Source organism: Ovis canadensis, chromosome X (assembly GCF_042477335.2).
Source record: "Ovis canadensis isolate MfBH-ARS-UI-01 breed Bighorn chromosome X, ARS-UI_OviCan_v2, whole genome shotgun sequence".
Taxonomy (NCBI): domain Eukaryota; kingdom Metazoa; phylum Chordata; class Mammalia; order Artiodactyla; family Bovidae; genus Ovis; species Ovis canadensis.
Genome location: NC_091727.1, coordinates 76,416,643 through 76,433,546, shown reverse-complemented (window position 1 = coordinate 76,433,546; position 16,904 = coordinate 76,416,643). Strand labels below are relative to the sequence as shown.

General features: G+C 36.5%; 1 protein-coding gene across 15 annotated transcripts in view; it reads left to right on the top strand.

Annotated features, from left to right (window-relative positions):
* Positions 1-16,904, top strand: part of RPS6KA6 (ribosomal protein S6 kinase A6) — a 259,279-nt gene that overhangs the window by 113,550 nt on the left and 128,825 nt on the right. For all 15 annotated transcript variants that reach the window (XM_070290374.1, XM_070290366.1, XM_070290369.1 and 12 more), the window contains one exon: positions 7,891-7,950. In XM_070290374.1, coding sequence (XP_070146475.1) covers positions 7,891-7,950 — 60 coding nt within the window. The remainder of the gene's footprint in view (positions 1-7,890; positions 7,951-16,904) is intronic.

Genomic DNA, 16,904 nt, shown 5'->3' with positions numbered 1-16,904 from the left:
TACATTTTCCATGCTTCTCACTTACTTTTTACCTTCCTTGCATAATTTATGTTTCTGCATCTTTGTTCAGTATTCTTGTTGGTACCAAGTCGTGAACTTCTCAAATTTAACACTGAGAAACAGATATATGCTTAATAGTGTTAATCATGATCAGATTACAGTCTTTTTAAAAGCTCTGTGCACTTATGCATTCATTTTCCCACACTACCTCCAATTCTAAGGATCTGAAGGGAAAATATATTTTGTCAGTTTAATTTTCCATGATGAGGTACTTTTGTAATTATTAGTGAGAAAGTGATATTTTTTGGGTTACCTATGTGATTTTCTGAGATCAGATGAGTACTGTGACTCAAGTTTAGTATTTCTGTTTGTTCAGAATCTTTTAAAGTGATTTATTTAATTATTTTTTGAGAAATTGAAAATAATTTAAAAAAATTATTCACTGGGCTTTGATGTACTCACTTGGACTTGAGTATTTAAGTAAATTATTAGTATCTTTGTAATTGTTGGTTAGCTTTCAGAATCTTCTGTAGGGAATTTTTTTAATTCCCTGCTTCGCATTTAATTCAGAGAAGGCAATGGCACCCCACTCCAGTACTCTTGCCTGGAAAATCGTATGGGTGGAGGAGCCTGGTAGGCTGCAGTCCATGGAGTCGCTGAGGGTCGGACACGACTGAGCGACTTCACTTTCACTTTTCACTTTCATGCATTGGAGAAGGAAATGGCAACCCACTCCAGTGTTCTTGCCTGGAGAATCCCAGGTATGGGGGAGCCTAATGGGCTGCCGTCTATGGGATTGCACAGAGTTGGACACGACTGAAGTGACTTAGCAGCAGCATTTAATTGGGGGAAACAGCATATCTGCTTGTTTTTTCAAAATATAAATTTTGTTCTTGAAATAAAGGTTTATTGACCCAGAGAATTCTGAAAATGTTTTCATGCAGATAAATATTACTTGTTACAATAAATATCACTGAATACTAAAGTCCTTTAGAGAAATGAATATTCTTATGTTGAAAACCTGGTATCTTGTTGAAGGTAGATGAGGTGGGAGTACTGGAGTATTTTCTTTTTAAAGCCTATTTATGTAGACTGTGTTGGTTTTTAGGATATAGTCATCTTTTTAACTCATTCAGATTAATTTTATTTGTAGTCACTTCAGGCACACAGGTTCATGCTAAATTAATCATAAGATGGTATGAATTGGAAGTAACCAGCGACTGAGGTAACAGAGGAGTGCAGTATTACCTTTTTAAAAAATGGATAATCTGAAAGTAATTTTGTCATAAAATTTCACATATCAGGATTCTGTCCTAATATTGTTTTGTGGACTCTTGCTGAATGTACCTCTTCCTATATGCTGGTCATGAATTCATTACCATTCTTTCATCCCCCATAGTCTATATGTGCTTTTGAGTTAAGACAACAAATAGTGGTGCTATTGCCCTGGAGGAAAGATGTATGTGTGTTGGAGGGGGATCACTAATTTGTTTTTATATTATTTATTTTTTTGAAAGACAGATGGGCAAGTGGAAATGTCAAGTAGGCAGTTGATTATATGGATCAGGAGCTCAGAAGAGTAGTGTCTGAGTAAATGTGAATCATGTCAGTAAATTATCTATCTGGGGACAGATGTGAAGTGAGATGAAATTGTGGCCCAAGTCCATTTCCTGAGGACCTACAAGTTTTCAAAGATACTGAAAAGAGCAAAGAAATTTGAGTAAAAGGAAATGAAAGTACGGTTTTAAAAAACTCAAACAGGAGGGAGTGGTTGGTCAGCAGTGACATGTAAGATCAAGTAAGATAAGGATTGTTGATGATTTTATTTGTTTTTTGTTGAGTTTTTTTTTTTTTTAATAAAGATGCTAGTCAAGTAAATAATGCTGGGTAAATTACTCTTTAATAAGTTTATTTTCAAATTTACATACAGTAAAATTCACTCTTTTTCATGTAAGGTTCTGAGATGAATAGAGTTGTGTAACCACCACCACAGTCGGATTACTCCCATCATCCCCTGACCTCAATTCTCATTGCTGCCTACCGCTAGGCCTAAACTCTGACAATTGCTAATCCCTTCTCCATGCCTTATCATTTTACCTTTTCCATAATATCTGATAAATAGAATCATACAGTGTGTATGCTTTTGAGGCTGTTTTCTTCCCATTAATTGTATAATGTATTTCAGATTCATCTATATTGTTGAATATATCAGTAGATTGTTCTTTATGTGTTGCTGGGTAGTATTCTATTTTTTCTCCATGTTGAAGGATATCTGGACTGTTTCTTTAAAGCAGTTAGAAACAAAGCTGCTATATACATTCATGAATAGATTTTTGTGTTAACATAAGTTTCCATTTATCTCAGGTAAATATTCTTACTGTCTTTCAATGTCCATGATGTCTCATAAGAAATATTTTTTAAAAAAGGGAAATCTGTTATTCAATGTGATGTCTATGTAATGTGTTTTTCTCTCATTGCTTTAGAAACTTCTTTTGATTTAGTGTTGTTTAATTAAGATACGTCTTGGGATGGCTTTCTTTAATTTTACCTTTTGGGTTTCCCTGAGCTTCTTGAAATTGTAAATTTATGTCTTTTACCAAATTTGGGAAATTCCCAGCCATTTTTAAAAAGACAGCTTTATGGAAACATAATTCACCCACTTAAAATGCACAGCCTTATGGTTTTTAGTATACAGTATTCACAGATATGTGTAACCATCACCACAGTCAATTTTAGAACATTTTTTGTCACATCAAAAAGAAACCATCTACCTTGTAGTTGTTATCTGCATCTCCCCGTCCTCTAGCCCTAAGGAACCACTAATATACTTCCTATCTCTAAAGACTTTCCCCTTAACATTTAATATGAATTGAATTGCCATTATTGAATTGCCCACAAACAGTATGAAACAGCAGAAAGATAGGACTCTGAAAGATGAATTCCCCAGGTCGGTAGGTGTCCAGTTTGCTACTGAAAATCAGTGGAGAAATAATTCCAGAAAGAATGAAGAGACAGAGCCAAAGCAAGAACACCGCCCAGTTGTGGATGTGAGTGGTGATGGTAGTAAAGTCTGATGCTATAAAGAGCAGTATTGCATAGGAACCTGGAATGTTAGGTGCATGAATCAAGGCAAACTGGAAATGGTCAAACAGGAGATGGCAAGAGTGAACATCAACATTTTAGGAATCAGCAAACTAAAATGGACTGGAATGGGTGAATTTAACTCAGATGACCATTATATCTACTACTGTGGGCAAGAATCCATTAGAAGAAATGGAGTAGCATCATAGTCAACAAAAGAGTATGAAAGGCAGGACTTGGATACTATCTCAAAAAGAACAGAATGATCTCTGTTTGTTTCCAAGGTAAACCATTCAATATCGCAGTAACGCATGTATATACCCCAATCAGTAATGCTAAAGAAGCTAAAGTTGAACGGTTCTATGAAGACCTACAAGACCTTCTAGAACTAACACCCCCAAAAGATGTCCTTTTCATTATAGGGGACTGGAATTCAAAAGTAGCAAATTTGGCCTTGGAGTCCAGAATGAAGCAGGGCAGAAGCGAATAGAGTTTTGCCAAGAGAACACACTGGTCATAGCAAACACCCTCTTCCAACAAGACAAGAGAAGACTCTACACATGGACATCACCAGATGGTCGGTACCAAAATCAGATTGATTGTATTCTTTGCAGCCAAAGATGGAGAAGCTCTATACAGTCAGCAAAAAGAAGACTATGGCTCACATGATGAACTCCTTATTGCCAAATTCAGACTTAAATTGAAGAAAGTATGGGAAACCACTAGATCATTCAGGTATGACCTAAATCAAATCCCTTACGATTATACAGTGGAAGCGAGAAATAGATTCAGGGGATTAGATCTGAAAGAGTGCCTGAAGAACTACGGACAGAGGTTCATGACATTGTCTAGGAGGCAGGGATCAAGACCATCTGCAAGAAAAAGAAATGCAAGAAGGCAAAATGGTTGTCTGAGGAGGCCTTACAAATAGCTGTGAAAAGAAGAGAAATGAAAGGCAAAGGAGAAAAGGAAGGATATACCCATTTGAATGCAGAGTTTCAAAGAACAGCAAGGAGAGGTAAGAAAACCTTCCTCAGTGATCAGTGCAAATAAATAGAGGAAAAAAATTGAATGGGAAAGACTAGAGATCTCTTCAATAAAATGAGAGATACCAAGAGAATATTTCATGCAGAGATGGGCACAATAAATGACAAAATGGTGCCAATCTAACAGAAGCAATAAATATTAAGAAGAGGTGGCAAGAATACACAGAAGAACTATACAAAAAAAGATCTTCATGATCCAGATAACCATGATGGTGAGATCACTCACCTAGAGCCAGACATCCTGGAATACGAAGTCAAGTGGGCCTTAGGAAGCATCACTACGAACAAAGCTAATGGATGTGAAGGAATTCCAGTTGAGCTACTTCAAATCCCAAAAGATGATGCTGTGAAAGTGCTGCACTCAATATGCCAGCAAGTTTTCTAAAACTCAGCAATGGCCACAGGACTGAAAAAAGTCAGTTTTCATTCCAATCCCAAAGAAAGGCAATGCCAAAGAATGTTTAAATTGCCACACAATTGGCACTCATCTCACATGCTAGCAAAGTAATTCTCAAAATTCTCCAAGTCCAGCTTCAACAGTATATGAACTGTGAACTTCCAGATGTTGAAGCTGGATTTAGAAAAGGCAGAGGAACAAGAGATCAAATTTCCAACATCTGTTGGTCATTGAAAAAACAAGAGAGTTCCAGAAAAACATCTACTTCTGCTTCACAACAAGCTGTGGAAAATTCTTCAAGAGATGGAATCCCAGACCACCTGACCTGCCTCCTGAGAAATCTGTATGCAGGTCAAGAAGCAACAGTTAGAACTGGACATGGAACAAAAAACTGGGAAACTCCAAATAGGGAAAGGAATACATCAAGTGTGTATATTGTTACCCTGCTTATTTAATTTACATTCAGAGTACATCATGAGAAACTCTGGGCTGGATGAAGCACAAGGTGGAATCACGATTGCCAGGAGAAATAATCAGTAGCTTCAGATATGCAGATGACACCACCCTTATGGCAGAAAGCGAAGAACTAAAGAGCCTTTTGATGAAAGTGAAAGAGGAGAGTGAAAAAGCTGGCTTAAAGCTCAAGATTCAGAAAACTAAGATCATGGCATCTGGTCCCATTACTTCATGGCAGATAGATGGAGAAACAATGGAAACAGTGGCAGACTTTATTTTTGGGGGCTCCAAAATCACTGCAGATGATGAATGCAGCCATGAAATTGAAAGACACTTACCCCTGAAAGAAAAGTTATGACCAACCTAGACAGCATATTAAAAAGCATAGACATTACTTTGCCAACAAAGGTCCATCTAGTCAAAGCTATTGTTTTTACAGTCGTCATATATGGATGTGAGAGTTAGCATATAAATAAAGCTGAGTACTGAAGAAATGATACTTTAGAACTGTGGTGTTGGCGAGAATTTTTGAGAGTCCCTTGGATTGCAAGGAGATCCAGTCTGTCCACCCTAAAGGAAATCAATCCTGAATATTCACTGGAAGGACTGATGCTGAAGTTGAAACACCAATACTTTTGCCACCTGATGTGAAGAACTGATTTATTTGAAAAGACCCTGATGCTAGGAAAGATTGAAGGTGGAAAAGGGAACGACAGAGGATGAGATGGCTGGATGGCATCACGGACTTGATGGACATGAGTTTGAGTAAGCTTTGGGAGTTGGTCGTGGATAGGGAGGCCTGGCATGCTGCAGTCCTTGGCGCTGCAAATAGTTGGACATGACTGGGAGACTAAACTGAACTGAACTGAACTCATACATTATAATATTTTTTTCTAAAGTTATTTATATTTGATTATTTTATAGTTTCTTTTTCTCTGCCTATAACTTTAAACCTTCCCATTCAGGTGTGTTTATTTTTAATCCAAAGAATATAATTATAATAGCTGCTTAAAGTGCTTGTCAGATATTTCAACATTGGTGTTATCCTGGAATTGAAATCTGTTGATTTTGATTGTTTCAGCATTCGGTGTGGTTAGATTCAGACTCCGAAGTTCTGTCTCACCCTCTCTGGTTGATGGTTCCTGTGTTAAATATGTTTTCAGAGTGTTTGGGTCAGCATGATGGCATGTGCCACACAGTGCCTTTGCTAACTCAGTGGTTTAGTCTGAGGCTTGAGCAGTTCAGTTTTTAAAGCCTTTGTTAGACTTCTCTGATTCTTTTCGATATACGTGCAGTTTGTTGTTGAGACCAGGACTTGTGTCTGTTCATACACAGTATTAAGAAATCTCCTTTTCCCATCCTATCATCTCTGTGATTTCTTTTATGGATTCACCAATTGGCAAGGACCTTTTATTCTTGTTCCTCTGACCAGAAATTTGAGTTTATCTCAGTCTTAGCCTTTCATGCTGTTACGTAGCTTTGCACTGTTGGGGTGAAATGAAGGAGAGAGTGAAGAAAAACAAGTATTACCCCCTATAATATTCTTATAGGAACCTCTTTTTCTGGTTCCTCCAGAGACAGAGGTTTTCTCATGAATGAGGCTTGCCTTGGAGCGAGAATGATAATCAAAAAAGAAAAACAAGAGTGGGGAAATAAAGTTGAGGTTTTCTTTATCCTCACCAGCTGAAAACTATGTCTTTTTCTTGTCCTCTCGAACTTTTCTTCATGTAGTTCCATGACTCAGTCTATCCTTGGGTAAAAATCAAGAAATAAAGGTAGAAAATAAACCCAAGAAACTCACTAGAGTACGAGTTATTATTCAAGTTTTGATTTCCCCCTCTAATCTGCTTGTTCTTATTTAGTTTTTAAAGGCCTCAGGTAGTTGCTTTTTATGTTTTGTCCAGTTTTTAGTTAATAATCAGAGGAGAGATAGTCTTATTCCATCTTGGCTGTCACCAGAAGCTCTATTTAGTTTAGTTTACTTTCTTCTCTTTTTAATAAAAAAAAAAAAATTGAGGACTCTTATAAATAGACAATGGTAAAATTTAATTTTTAGGCCATCTTGCTGTTGCTTAATTTTCAAATATCTTATTTAAGAGACCCGTGGTTGACAGAGTTTTTCTGTAAAGGGCCAAATAGTATATATTTTAGGCTTTGCAGACATAGGTTCTCTGTGAACTGTTCAATACTTCTGTTGAAGTGAGAAAGCAGCCATAGGTAATATGGAAACAAATGGATGTCTCTGTGTTCCAGTAAACTGTTATTTATAAAAACAGTGGGCCAGTTTGGACCATGGACTACGGCTTGCAGACCCTTAATCTAAGTGCTCCATGCTTAGTCCTTTCTGAGGTATTGCTTGAAGAGTATTATTACCCACTGAATTTTGTATATTGAAATAATTTTGTTTCCTTGGCCATTTATATTTTTCTCCTATACTTCATTATATCTTCTGTAAAGTAATTCAAAATTTAATTGAACTTATTGAAAGGAAAGGAATTCACAACAGTGTAATTATATGATACCTTTCCCGTCCTTATTTACTTAGACTATATCCTCACAATAAATTTCCTCTGAGGCATTTTTTTCTGTCTTATAAATATTTGATTTTGAACAGTCCTAATGAAAGTAAACAGGTCATATGTTTAGTATATATTCATTAATCATAACAAAGCTCTAAACAATATGAAATGAAATACACAGCTTTGAAAGTCAAGAATTTTTAAAGATAACCCAGAAATCATATTAATAATGTTCCTTTTCTAACTACTTTCTATGTGTTCTTTGTCCTTTTGTGTTTCCTTAAACGTGGGTCTTGTTAAATTGTGAAGGGCAGCTTAGGGTTGTATTTTTTCTTAGTTACTACTCTTGTTCTCGTACTCTTGAACTTCAGTTTTGAACAATATTTTTCAGGTGAATGGTCTTAAAATGGTCGATGAGCCAATGGAAGAGGGAGAAGCAGATTCTTGCCAAGTAAGTACTCACATTATTAAGCTACATTTTTCAAATATAAGGGCAAAGAATAGTATGAAAGGAGATAATCTTATGTCAGTTAAAGAAATGTATTTAGGTGAGTTAATAAGCAAATCCAATTCTTAATAAAATAGCAGTAGTTCAAAGTATAGGACAGATTTTCTTGGAAGAAATTTGTTTTTTAAGCACTGTGGACTGTTTATTTTAATTGAGGTATAAGTATAATTGATTTATAATATTAGTTTAGGTATACAATATAGTGATCCAAAAATTTTATAGATTATACTCCATTTATACTTATTACACACTATTGGCTATATCCTCTGTCTTGTACAATATATCCTTGCAGCTTATTTATTTTATTTTTTAAATATAAATTTATTTATTTTAATTGGAGGATTCATGTTGATGTTTGGTAAAAATTCTTATCTGTAAATTTTTTAAAAACTTTATTGGAGCATAATTTACATGCCATGAAATTTACCCATTTTAAGTTTAACAGATGAAATATTTATTGCCAATATATGAGTAACTGGATTAAAATTCAGAGTCCTCTGAATTAAACAAGACTGTGTGTTTAACTATAGGGTAGAAAGGAGATCTAACATGAAAATACTTAACTGAAAGGATAACCTGAGTTCATTTGATATCTATTACCTGGTTTTCAAAAAGAATTCCATGTAAATTATTTCAGAAATTTCTAACTATTTTAAAAGACTGCTTAACTATTTAATATTAGACCATGCTATGCAAGGAGTGTAATCTTAGTCTCACATTTTACAAGATCTCATTACATAGAAGAGTGTTCTTAAGATTTTAGGAAGGGTCTGACTTACGTAGGCTTCCCTGGTGGCTCAAATGGTAGAGATTTTGCCTGCAGTGCAGGAGACCTGGGTTCAATCCCTAGGTCAGGAAGATCCCCTGGAGAAGGGAATGGCTACCCACTCCAGTATTCTTGCCTAGAGAATCCCAGGGACAGAGGAGTCTAGAGGGCTACAGTCCATGGAGTCACATAGAGTTGGACATGACTGAGCAACTAATACTTCCATTTGTACTTTTTGACTAAAGTAGACATTCCCATGGATGTTGATATTTTGATTATCATTTCTATGATATATGTCAGAGAATTGTAGTTCTTTTAAACCTGGAAGGAGACTCAGACATTGTATTCTATAATACCTTCATTGTATAGATAAGTCTCCTGAGACCTGTAGAAGTTACTGTGATTTATACAGGCCATAAGACTAACAGGTAGCAGAATCAAGACTTAATGACCCAGTGTGCCTCATATTAGGTCAGTTGTGCATTGTGCAGATGCAAAGACGTGGAAAATAAGGAAAACACTGTTTTTATCTTTTATAGTTGTGGATAAAATCATCTTTCATGTCTTTTATACCCCAGAAACTGGTTAAAGTGAATTTTTCTCAGATAGGAACCAGCAGAGAGATTTAAATTGGGTTTGTCCGACACTCTTTTGAAATGTCTTGTGCAAAAATCAGCTTTCTCTGCAGATACTGATGATGTAACAATAATATCAGTTTTGGTTAACAAGGTGGGAGGTAAAATGTTGTCATTTTAGCTTTTGTAATTTATGTAATAATTTTTATGTTAATTTTGAGTATAATTAAATGTAAACTTATACCAAAATCATATCGAGCTTTATCTGTAGATCATATGGGCTAAGGCATAGTAATATTTATGTTGGAAGTTTATAAAATAGTGTAAGGAAATACAAAGGTAATGAGTAAGGGTGCATTTTAGTATTAATAAATTAGTGGGAAAATACCGTGCCTCACACCACAGGAGGAAGAAAAGATGTTTGTATGTGTGTACATGTATCTATGCATGTGTACATGTGTAGCCAATGTAAACACATAGACATATACAAAGAGTTATCAGTTCAGTTCAGTCGCTCAGTTGTGTCCGACTCTTTGTGACTCCATGAATCGCAGCACCCCAGGCCTCCCTGTCCATCACCAACTCCCAGAGTTCACTCAGACTCACGTCCATCGAGTCAGTAATGCCATCCAGCCATCTCCTTCTCCTCCTGCCCTCCATCCCTCCCAGCATCAAAGTCTTTTCCAATGAGTCAACTCTTCGCATGAGGTGGCCAAAGTACTGGAGTTTCAGCTTTAGCATCATTCCTTCCAAAGAAATCCCAGGGTTGATCTCCTTCAGAATGGACTGGTTGGATCTCCTTGCAGTCCAAGGGACTCAGTTAAATACTAATTTTAATTAAAAGTGATGGTACAAATGAACTTACTTATAAAACAGAAATAGAGTCACAGATGTAGAAAACAAACTTATGGTTACCAAAGGGGAAAGAGTGGGGAGGGATAAATTGGGAGATTGAGTTTGACCTATACACACTCTTATATATAAAGTAGATAACTAATAAGAACCTACTAAGAGAACTCTACTCAGTGCTCTGTAATGACCTATGTGGGAACAGCATCTAAAAAAGAGTGGGTATATGTACATGTATAGCTGATTTACTTTGATGTAGAGCAGAAACTAACACAACATTGTAAGTCCAATGTACTCTAATATAATTATTTTTAAAACATGAGAGAAGACATATAGTTTTAATGGAAAGACAGTAAAAATATAGTGTTGGATTCTAATGTCATTTATATTAGGCAATCAACTTCAGTGGCTAGAAAGGGGAATCTAAAATTTTGGTGAACAACGCACCTAGAATCACTTTTAAGGATTTGATTTAATTTGTGACCTAAGTTTTCTGGACTTAAAACGTTATGTATTTTTTGCTGTGTGATAGTTTAGACATTTGTTTTGTGACAATTAAATGATACAGGTGATAAGATACACTAACAATATAAATTATTAATCCCTCTTTTTATGTTTTCATACATAGGATTGTTTTAGTGGGGGGTTTGTGGTCACCTATTCCAATATGATTTTGGCAGCTGTGTCTTTTTCTGATTGGCTTAAAAAAATGATGGTGGGTTATAGAGACTGCTCTATGATGTTTAGATTCTTTAAACAGTATTCTTCAAATTTGAGCTTTATATATTATTGCCTATGTGGCCTGATGCTGTTTTGTGTTTGGCTAATTTAGATAGCCAGTCTGCTAAATCTCATTTATGGTAGCTGTAGACTTTCATGGTCATTAGATTTCTTCAATTAAAACAAACAAAATTAAATAAAATGCTTCACACAGTCTATATATCTAGCATATGATTAGCAAAGCTGAATTATAGTTAATGTAGTTTTAATATATCTAGATTTGTTACAAAGAATTGTTCCATTTCTCAAGACAGCCTTTACATTTGGTAAGTATTCAGTAATAGGTCACTAGTAAAAGATATCTGATATTTCACCACCTAAGTCCTATACTTCTCTGAAAACTGTCCAGGTTAGAAAAAATATGTTAGAATTCTTCTTTAGTAGATGACTGACATGAGTTAAATTTTTATGTTGTCAAAATAAACATGATCATATTTGGTAGCTTTTGAACCATTTGTATTCACTTTTTAAAGGAATTATTTATTTTATTTGGATGATAATTACTTTACAATATTGTGATGGTTTTTGCCATACATTGACATGAACTGGCCATAGGTATACCTGTGTCACCCTATCCACCCACATCCCTCCCACCCTATCCCTCTAGGTTGTCCCAGAGCACTGGCTTTGGATATCTTGCTTCAAATATCAAACTCGCACTGGTCATCTATTTTACATATGGTAATGTATATGTTTCAATGCTATTCTTTCAAATCATCCCACCCTCTCCTTTTCCCACAGAGTCCAAAAGTCTATTCTTTACACCTGTGTCTCCTTTGCTGCCCTGTTCATAGGATCGTCAGTATCATCCTTCTAGATTCTATATATATGCATTAATATACAGTATTTGTCTTTCTCTTTCTGACTTACTTCACTTTGTATAATAGGCTCTAGGTTCATCCACCTAATTAGAACTGACTTAAGTGTATTCTTTTGTATACCTAAGTAATATTTCAGTGTGTATATGTACCACAACTTCCTTATCCATTCATTGGCCAATGACATCTTGGTTGCTTCCATGTCCTAGCTATTGTGAATAGTGCTGCATTGAATACTGGAGTACATGTGTCTCTTTTGGTGATGGTTTCCTTGGAGTATATGCCCACCAGTGGGATTGCTCAGTCGTATGGCAGTTCTATTCCCAGTTTTTTAAGGAATATTGACACTCTTCTCCATAGTGACTGTACCAGTTTGCATTCCTACCAGCAGTTTTAGACATTTCCCTTTTCTCCACACCCTCTCCAGCATTTATTGTTTGTAGAACGTTTGATGATGGCCATTCACTGGTGTAAGATGATACCGCATTGTAGTTTTGATTTGCATTTTTCTTAAATTTGTATGGAATGCTTATTATTCCCTTAAATAAAATATATAATTTTAATGCTACCAGTATTTTAGGATGGAGAAGGCAATGGCACCCCACTCTGGTACTCTTGCCTGGACAATTCCATGGGCAGAGGAGCCTGGTGCGCTGCTGTCTATGGGATCACACAGGGTCGGACATGACTGAAGCGACTTAGCATAGCATAGCATAGTATTTTAGGAATTTCCAAAGGTGATGATTTGTTGATTTCATTAGCACAAAGTCAGCAATACTTTTAGTCTCTGAATCTTTTTTAACTTTTTATATTATATTAGAATATAGCAGGTTAACAATGTTTTGATAGTTTTAGCTATACAGTGTAGTGAATCAGTTATGTATATATATATAGATATACATATAGATGTTTCAGTTCAGTTCAGTCGCTCAGTCATGTCCTACTCTTTGTGACCCCATGGACTGCAGCACACTAGGCCCCCCTGTCTATCACCAATTCCTGGAGTTTACTCACACTCATGTCCATTGAGTCAGGGATGCCATCCAACCATCTAATCTTCTGTTGTCCCCTTCTCCTCCCACCTTCAATCTTTCCCAGCATCAGGGTCTTTTCAAATGAGTCAGTTCTTTGCATCAGGTGGCCAAAATATTGGAGTTTCAGCTTCAGCATCAGTTCTTCCAGTGAATATTCAGGACTGATTTCCATTAGGATGGACTGGTTGGATCTCTTTGCAGTCCAAGGGACTCTCAGGAGTCTTCTCCAACACCACAGTTCAAAAGCATCAATTCTTTGGCCCTCAGTTTTCTTCATAGTCCAACTCTCATATCCATACATGACAATTGGAAAAACCATAGCTTTGACTAGATGGACCTTTGTTGGTAAAGTAATATTTCTGCTTTTTAATATGATGTCTAGGTTGGTTATAATTTTTCTTTCAAGGAGCAAGTGTCTTTTAATTTCATGGCTGCAGTCACCATCCGCAGTAATTTTGGAGCCCCTAGAAATCAAGTCTGTCACTGTTTCCACTGTTCACCCATCTATTTGCTATAAAGAGATGGGACTGGATGCCATGATCTTAGTTTTCTGAATGTTGAGCTTAAAGCCAACTTTTTCACTCTCCTCTTTCACTTTCATCAAGAGGCTTTTTAGTTCTTCTTCACTTTCTGCCATAAGGGTGGTGTCATCTGCATATCTGAGGTTATTGATATTTCTCCCAGCAATCTTGATTCCAGCTCATGCTTCATCCAGCCCAGCATTTCTCATAATGTACTCTGTATATAAGTTAAATAAGCAGGGTGACAATATACAGCCTTGACGTATTCCTTTCTCGATTTGGAACCAGTCTGTTGGTTCCATGTCCAGTTCTAACTGTTGCATACAGATTTCTCAAGAGGCAGGTCAGGTTGTCTGGTATTCCCATTACCTGAAGAATTTTCCACATTTTGTTGGGATCTGCACAGTGCAAGGCTTTGGCATAGTCAATAAAGCAGAAATAGAGGTTTTTCTGGAACTCTCTTGCTTTTTCCATGATCCAGCGCATGTTGGCAATTTGATCTCTGGTTCCTCTGCCTTTTTTAAAACCAGCTTGAACATCTGGAAGTTCATGGTTCACGTACTGTTGAAGCCTGGCTTGGAGAATTTTGAGCATTACTTTACTAGCATGTGAGGTCAGTGCAATTAGCAGTAGTTTGAGCATTTTTTGGCATTGCCTTTCTTTGGGATTGAAATGAAAACTGACCTTTTCCAGTCCTGTGGCCACTGCTGAGTTTTCCAAATTTGCTGACATATTAAGTGCAGCAGTTTCACTGCATCGTATCTTTTTTTTTTTTAGCCATTTATCATTTATTTATTTATTATTATTATTATTATTACTTTTTTTTACTTTGCAATATTGTATTGATTTCACCATGCATCATCATTTAGGACTTGAAATAGCTCAATTGGAATTCCATCACCTCCACTAGCTTTGTTCATAGTGATGCTTCCTAAGGCCCACTTGACTTTGCATTCTAGTATTCTGCCTCTAGATGGGTGATCACACCATTGTGATTATCTGGGTCTTAGTATAGTTCTTCTGTATATTCTTGCCACCTCTTCTTAATATCTTCTGCTTCTGTTAGGTCCATACCATTTGTGTCCTTTATTGTGCCCATCTTTGCATGAAATATTACTTGGGATCTCTTATTTTCTTGAAGAGATCTCTAGTCTTTCCCATTCTATTGTTTTCTTCTATTCCTTTGCATTGATCCCTGGGAAAGGCTTTCATATCTCTCCTGCTATTCTTTGGAACTCTGAATTCAAATGGGTATACCTTTCCTTTTCTCCTTTGCCTTTAGTTTCTCTTCTTTTCACAGCTATTTGTATATGTGTATCTATATATCTATATGTATATCTATATAGCTATATACATACACACATGTATGTCTATTATTTTCTCATTTAGGTTGTTGCATAATGTTGAGAAGAGTGCTATACAGTAGGTCCTTGTTGGTTATCTACTTTAAATATGGCGGTGTGTACATCTCAGTCCCAAACTCCAAACTATCCCTTTCCCTCACCCTTTCCCTGGTGACTCAGCTGGTAAAGAACCTGCCTGCCAGTGCAGGAGATGTAAGAGACATGGGTTCAGTACCTGTGTTGGAAAGATCTCCTGGAGAATGGAATGGAAACCACTCCATTATTCTTGCCTGGGAAATCCCTTGGACAGAGGAGCCTTTCTGTCCAGGTAACCATAAATTCCTTCTCTAAATCTGTGAGTCTGTTTCTGTTTTGTAAATTCATTTGTATCATTTCTTTTTAGATTCTGCTTATAAGCAATATCACATGATATTTCTCTTTCTCTGTTTGGCTTACTTCACTCAGTATGAAAAGTTCTAGGTCCATCCATGTTGCTGCAAATGGCATTATTTCATTCTTTTATCCATTCCTCTGTTAATGGGCATTTAGGTTGCTTCCATGTCTTGGTTATTGTAAACAGTACTGCAGTGAACATTGGGATGCACATTATCCTTTTGGGTCATGTTTTAATCTGGATATATGGTCGTCAGTGGGATTTCAGGGTCATATGGTACCTCAATTTTTAGTTTTGGAAGGAACCTCCATACTATTCTCCATAATGGCTATACTAATTTACATTCCCACCAACAGTGTAGGAGGATTCCCTTCTCTCCACACCCTTTGCAACATTTACTGTTTGTAGATTTTTTGTTGATAGCCCTTCTGGCTGGTGTGAGTTGGTATTCATTGTGGTTTTGATTTGCATTTCTTTAATAAATGGCAGTGTTCAACATCTTTTCATATGTTTCTTGATCATCTATGTGTCTTCTTTGGAAAAACATCTATTTAGGCACTATGCCCATTTTTTGTTTGGGTTGTTTATTTCCATGATGCTAAGCTCCATGAGCTGTTCATAAATTTTGGAGACAAATGCAGTGTCAGTCACATCATTTGCAAATATTTTCTCCCAATCTGCAGGTTGTCTTTTTGTTTTGTTTATGATTTCCTTTGCTGTTTAAAAGCTTTTGAATTTAATTAAGCCCCATTTGTTTATTTCTGTTTTTATTTTCATTGCTCTGGGGATGGATTGAAAAATACATTGCTCAATTTATGTCAGAGAGTGTCCTGCTTATGTTTTCTTCTAAGTGGTTTATGGTGTCTGGTCTCACATTTAGATCTTAAATCCATTTTGAGTTTATTTTTGTGTATCGTATTAAAGGAAGTTCTAGTTTCATTTTTTGCATATAGCTTTCCAGCTTATCCAGCATCATTTGTTGATGAAACTGTCTTTCTACCATTTTATAACCTTGACTCCTTCCTTTGTCATAGGTTAATTGACTGTAGGTGTGTGGGTTTATCTCTGGCATTTCAATCTGATTCTGTTGAGCTATATGTCTGTTTTTGTTCTGGTGCCATACTGTGTTGGTGACTATAGCTTTATAGTATAGTCTGAATCCAGGGAGCCTGATTCCTCAAGGTCCTCCCACCATCACCACCCGCCACCACCACTCAGGATTCCTTTGGCTATTCAGGGTCTTTTGTGTCTCCATACAAATTTAATTTTTTTTCTAGTTCTGTGAAAAAATGCCATTGGTAATTTCTTAAGGATTGCATTGAATCTGTAGATAGTATAGTCATTTTCATAGTATTGATTATTCCAGTCCAAGAACATGGTTTATCTTTCCATCTGTTTGTGCGATCTTCTATTTCTTCTATTAGCATCTTATAGTTTTAGAAGTACAGGTCTTTTGTCTCCTTCAGTTCAGTTCAGTCGTTCAGTCGTGTCCGACTCTTTGTGACCCCATGAATCGCAGCACGCCAGGCCTCCCTGTCCATCACCAACTCCGGAGTTCACTCAGACTCACGTCCATCGAGTCAGTGATGCCATCCAGCCATCTCATCCTCTGTCATCCCCTTCTCCTCCTGCCCCCAATCCCTCCCAGCATCAGAGTCTTTTTCAGTGAGTCAACTCTTTGCATGAGGTGGCCAAAGTACTCCTAGGCATTTTATTCTTTTTCTTTCAAGGCTAAATGGGATTGTTTCCTTAATTTCTCTTCCTGATCTTTCATTGTTAATGTATAGAAATGCCTAGGAAATCTTTCTGTTGTAAAC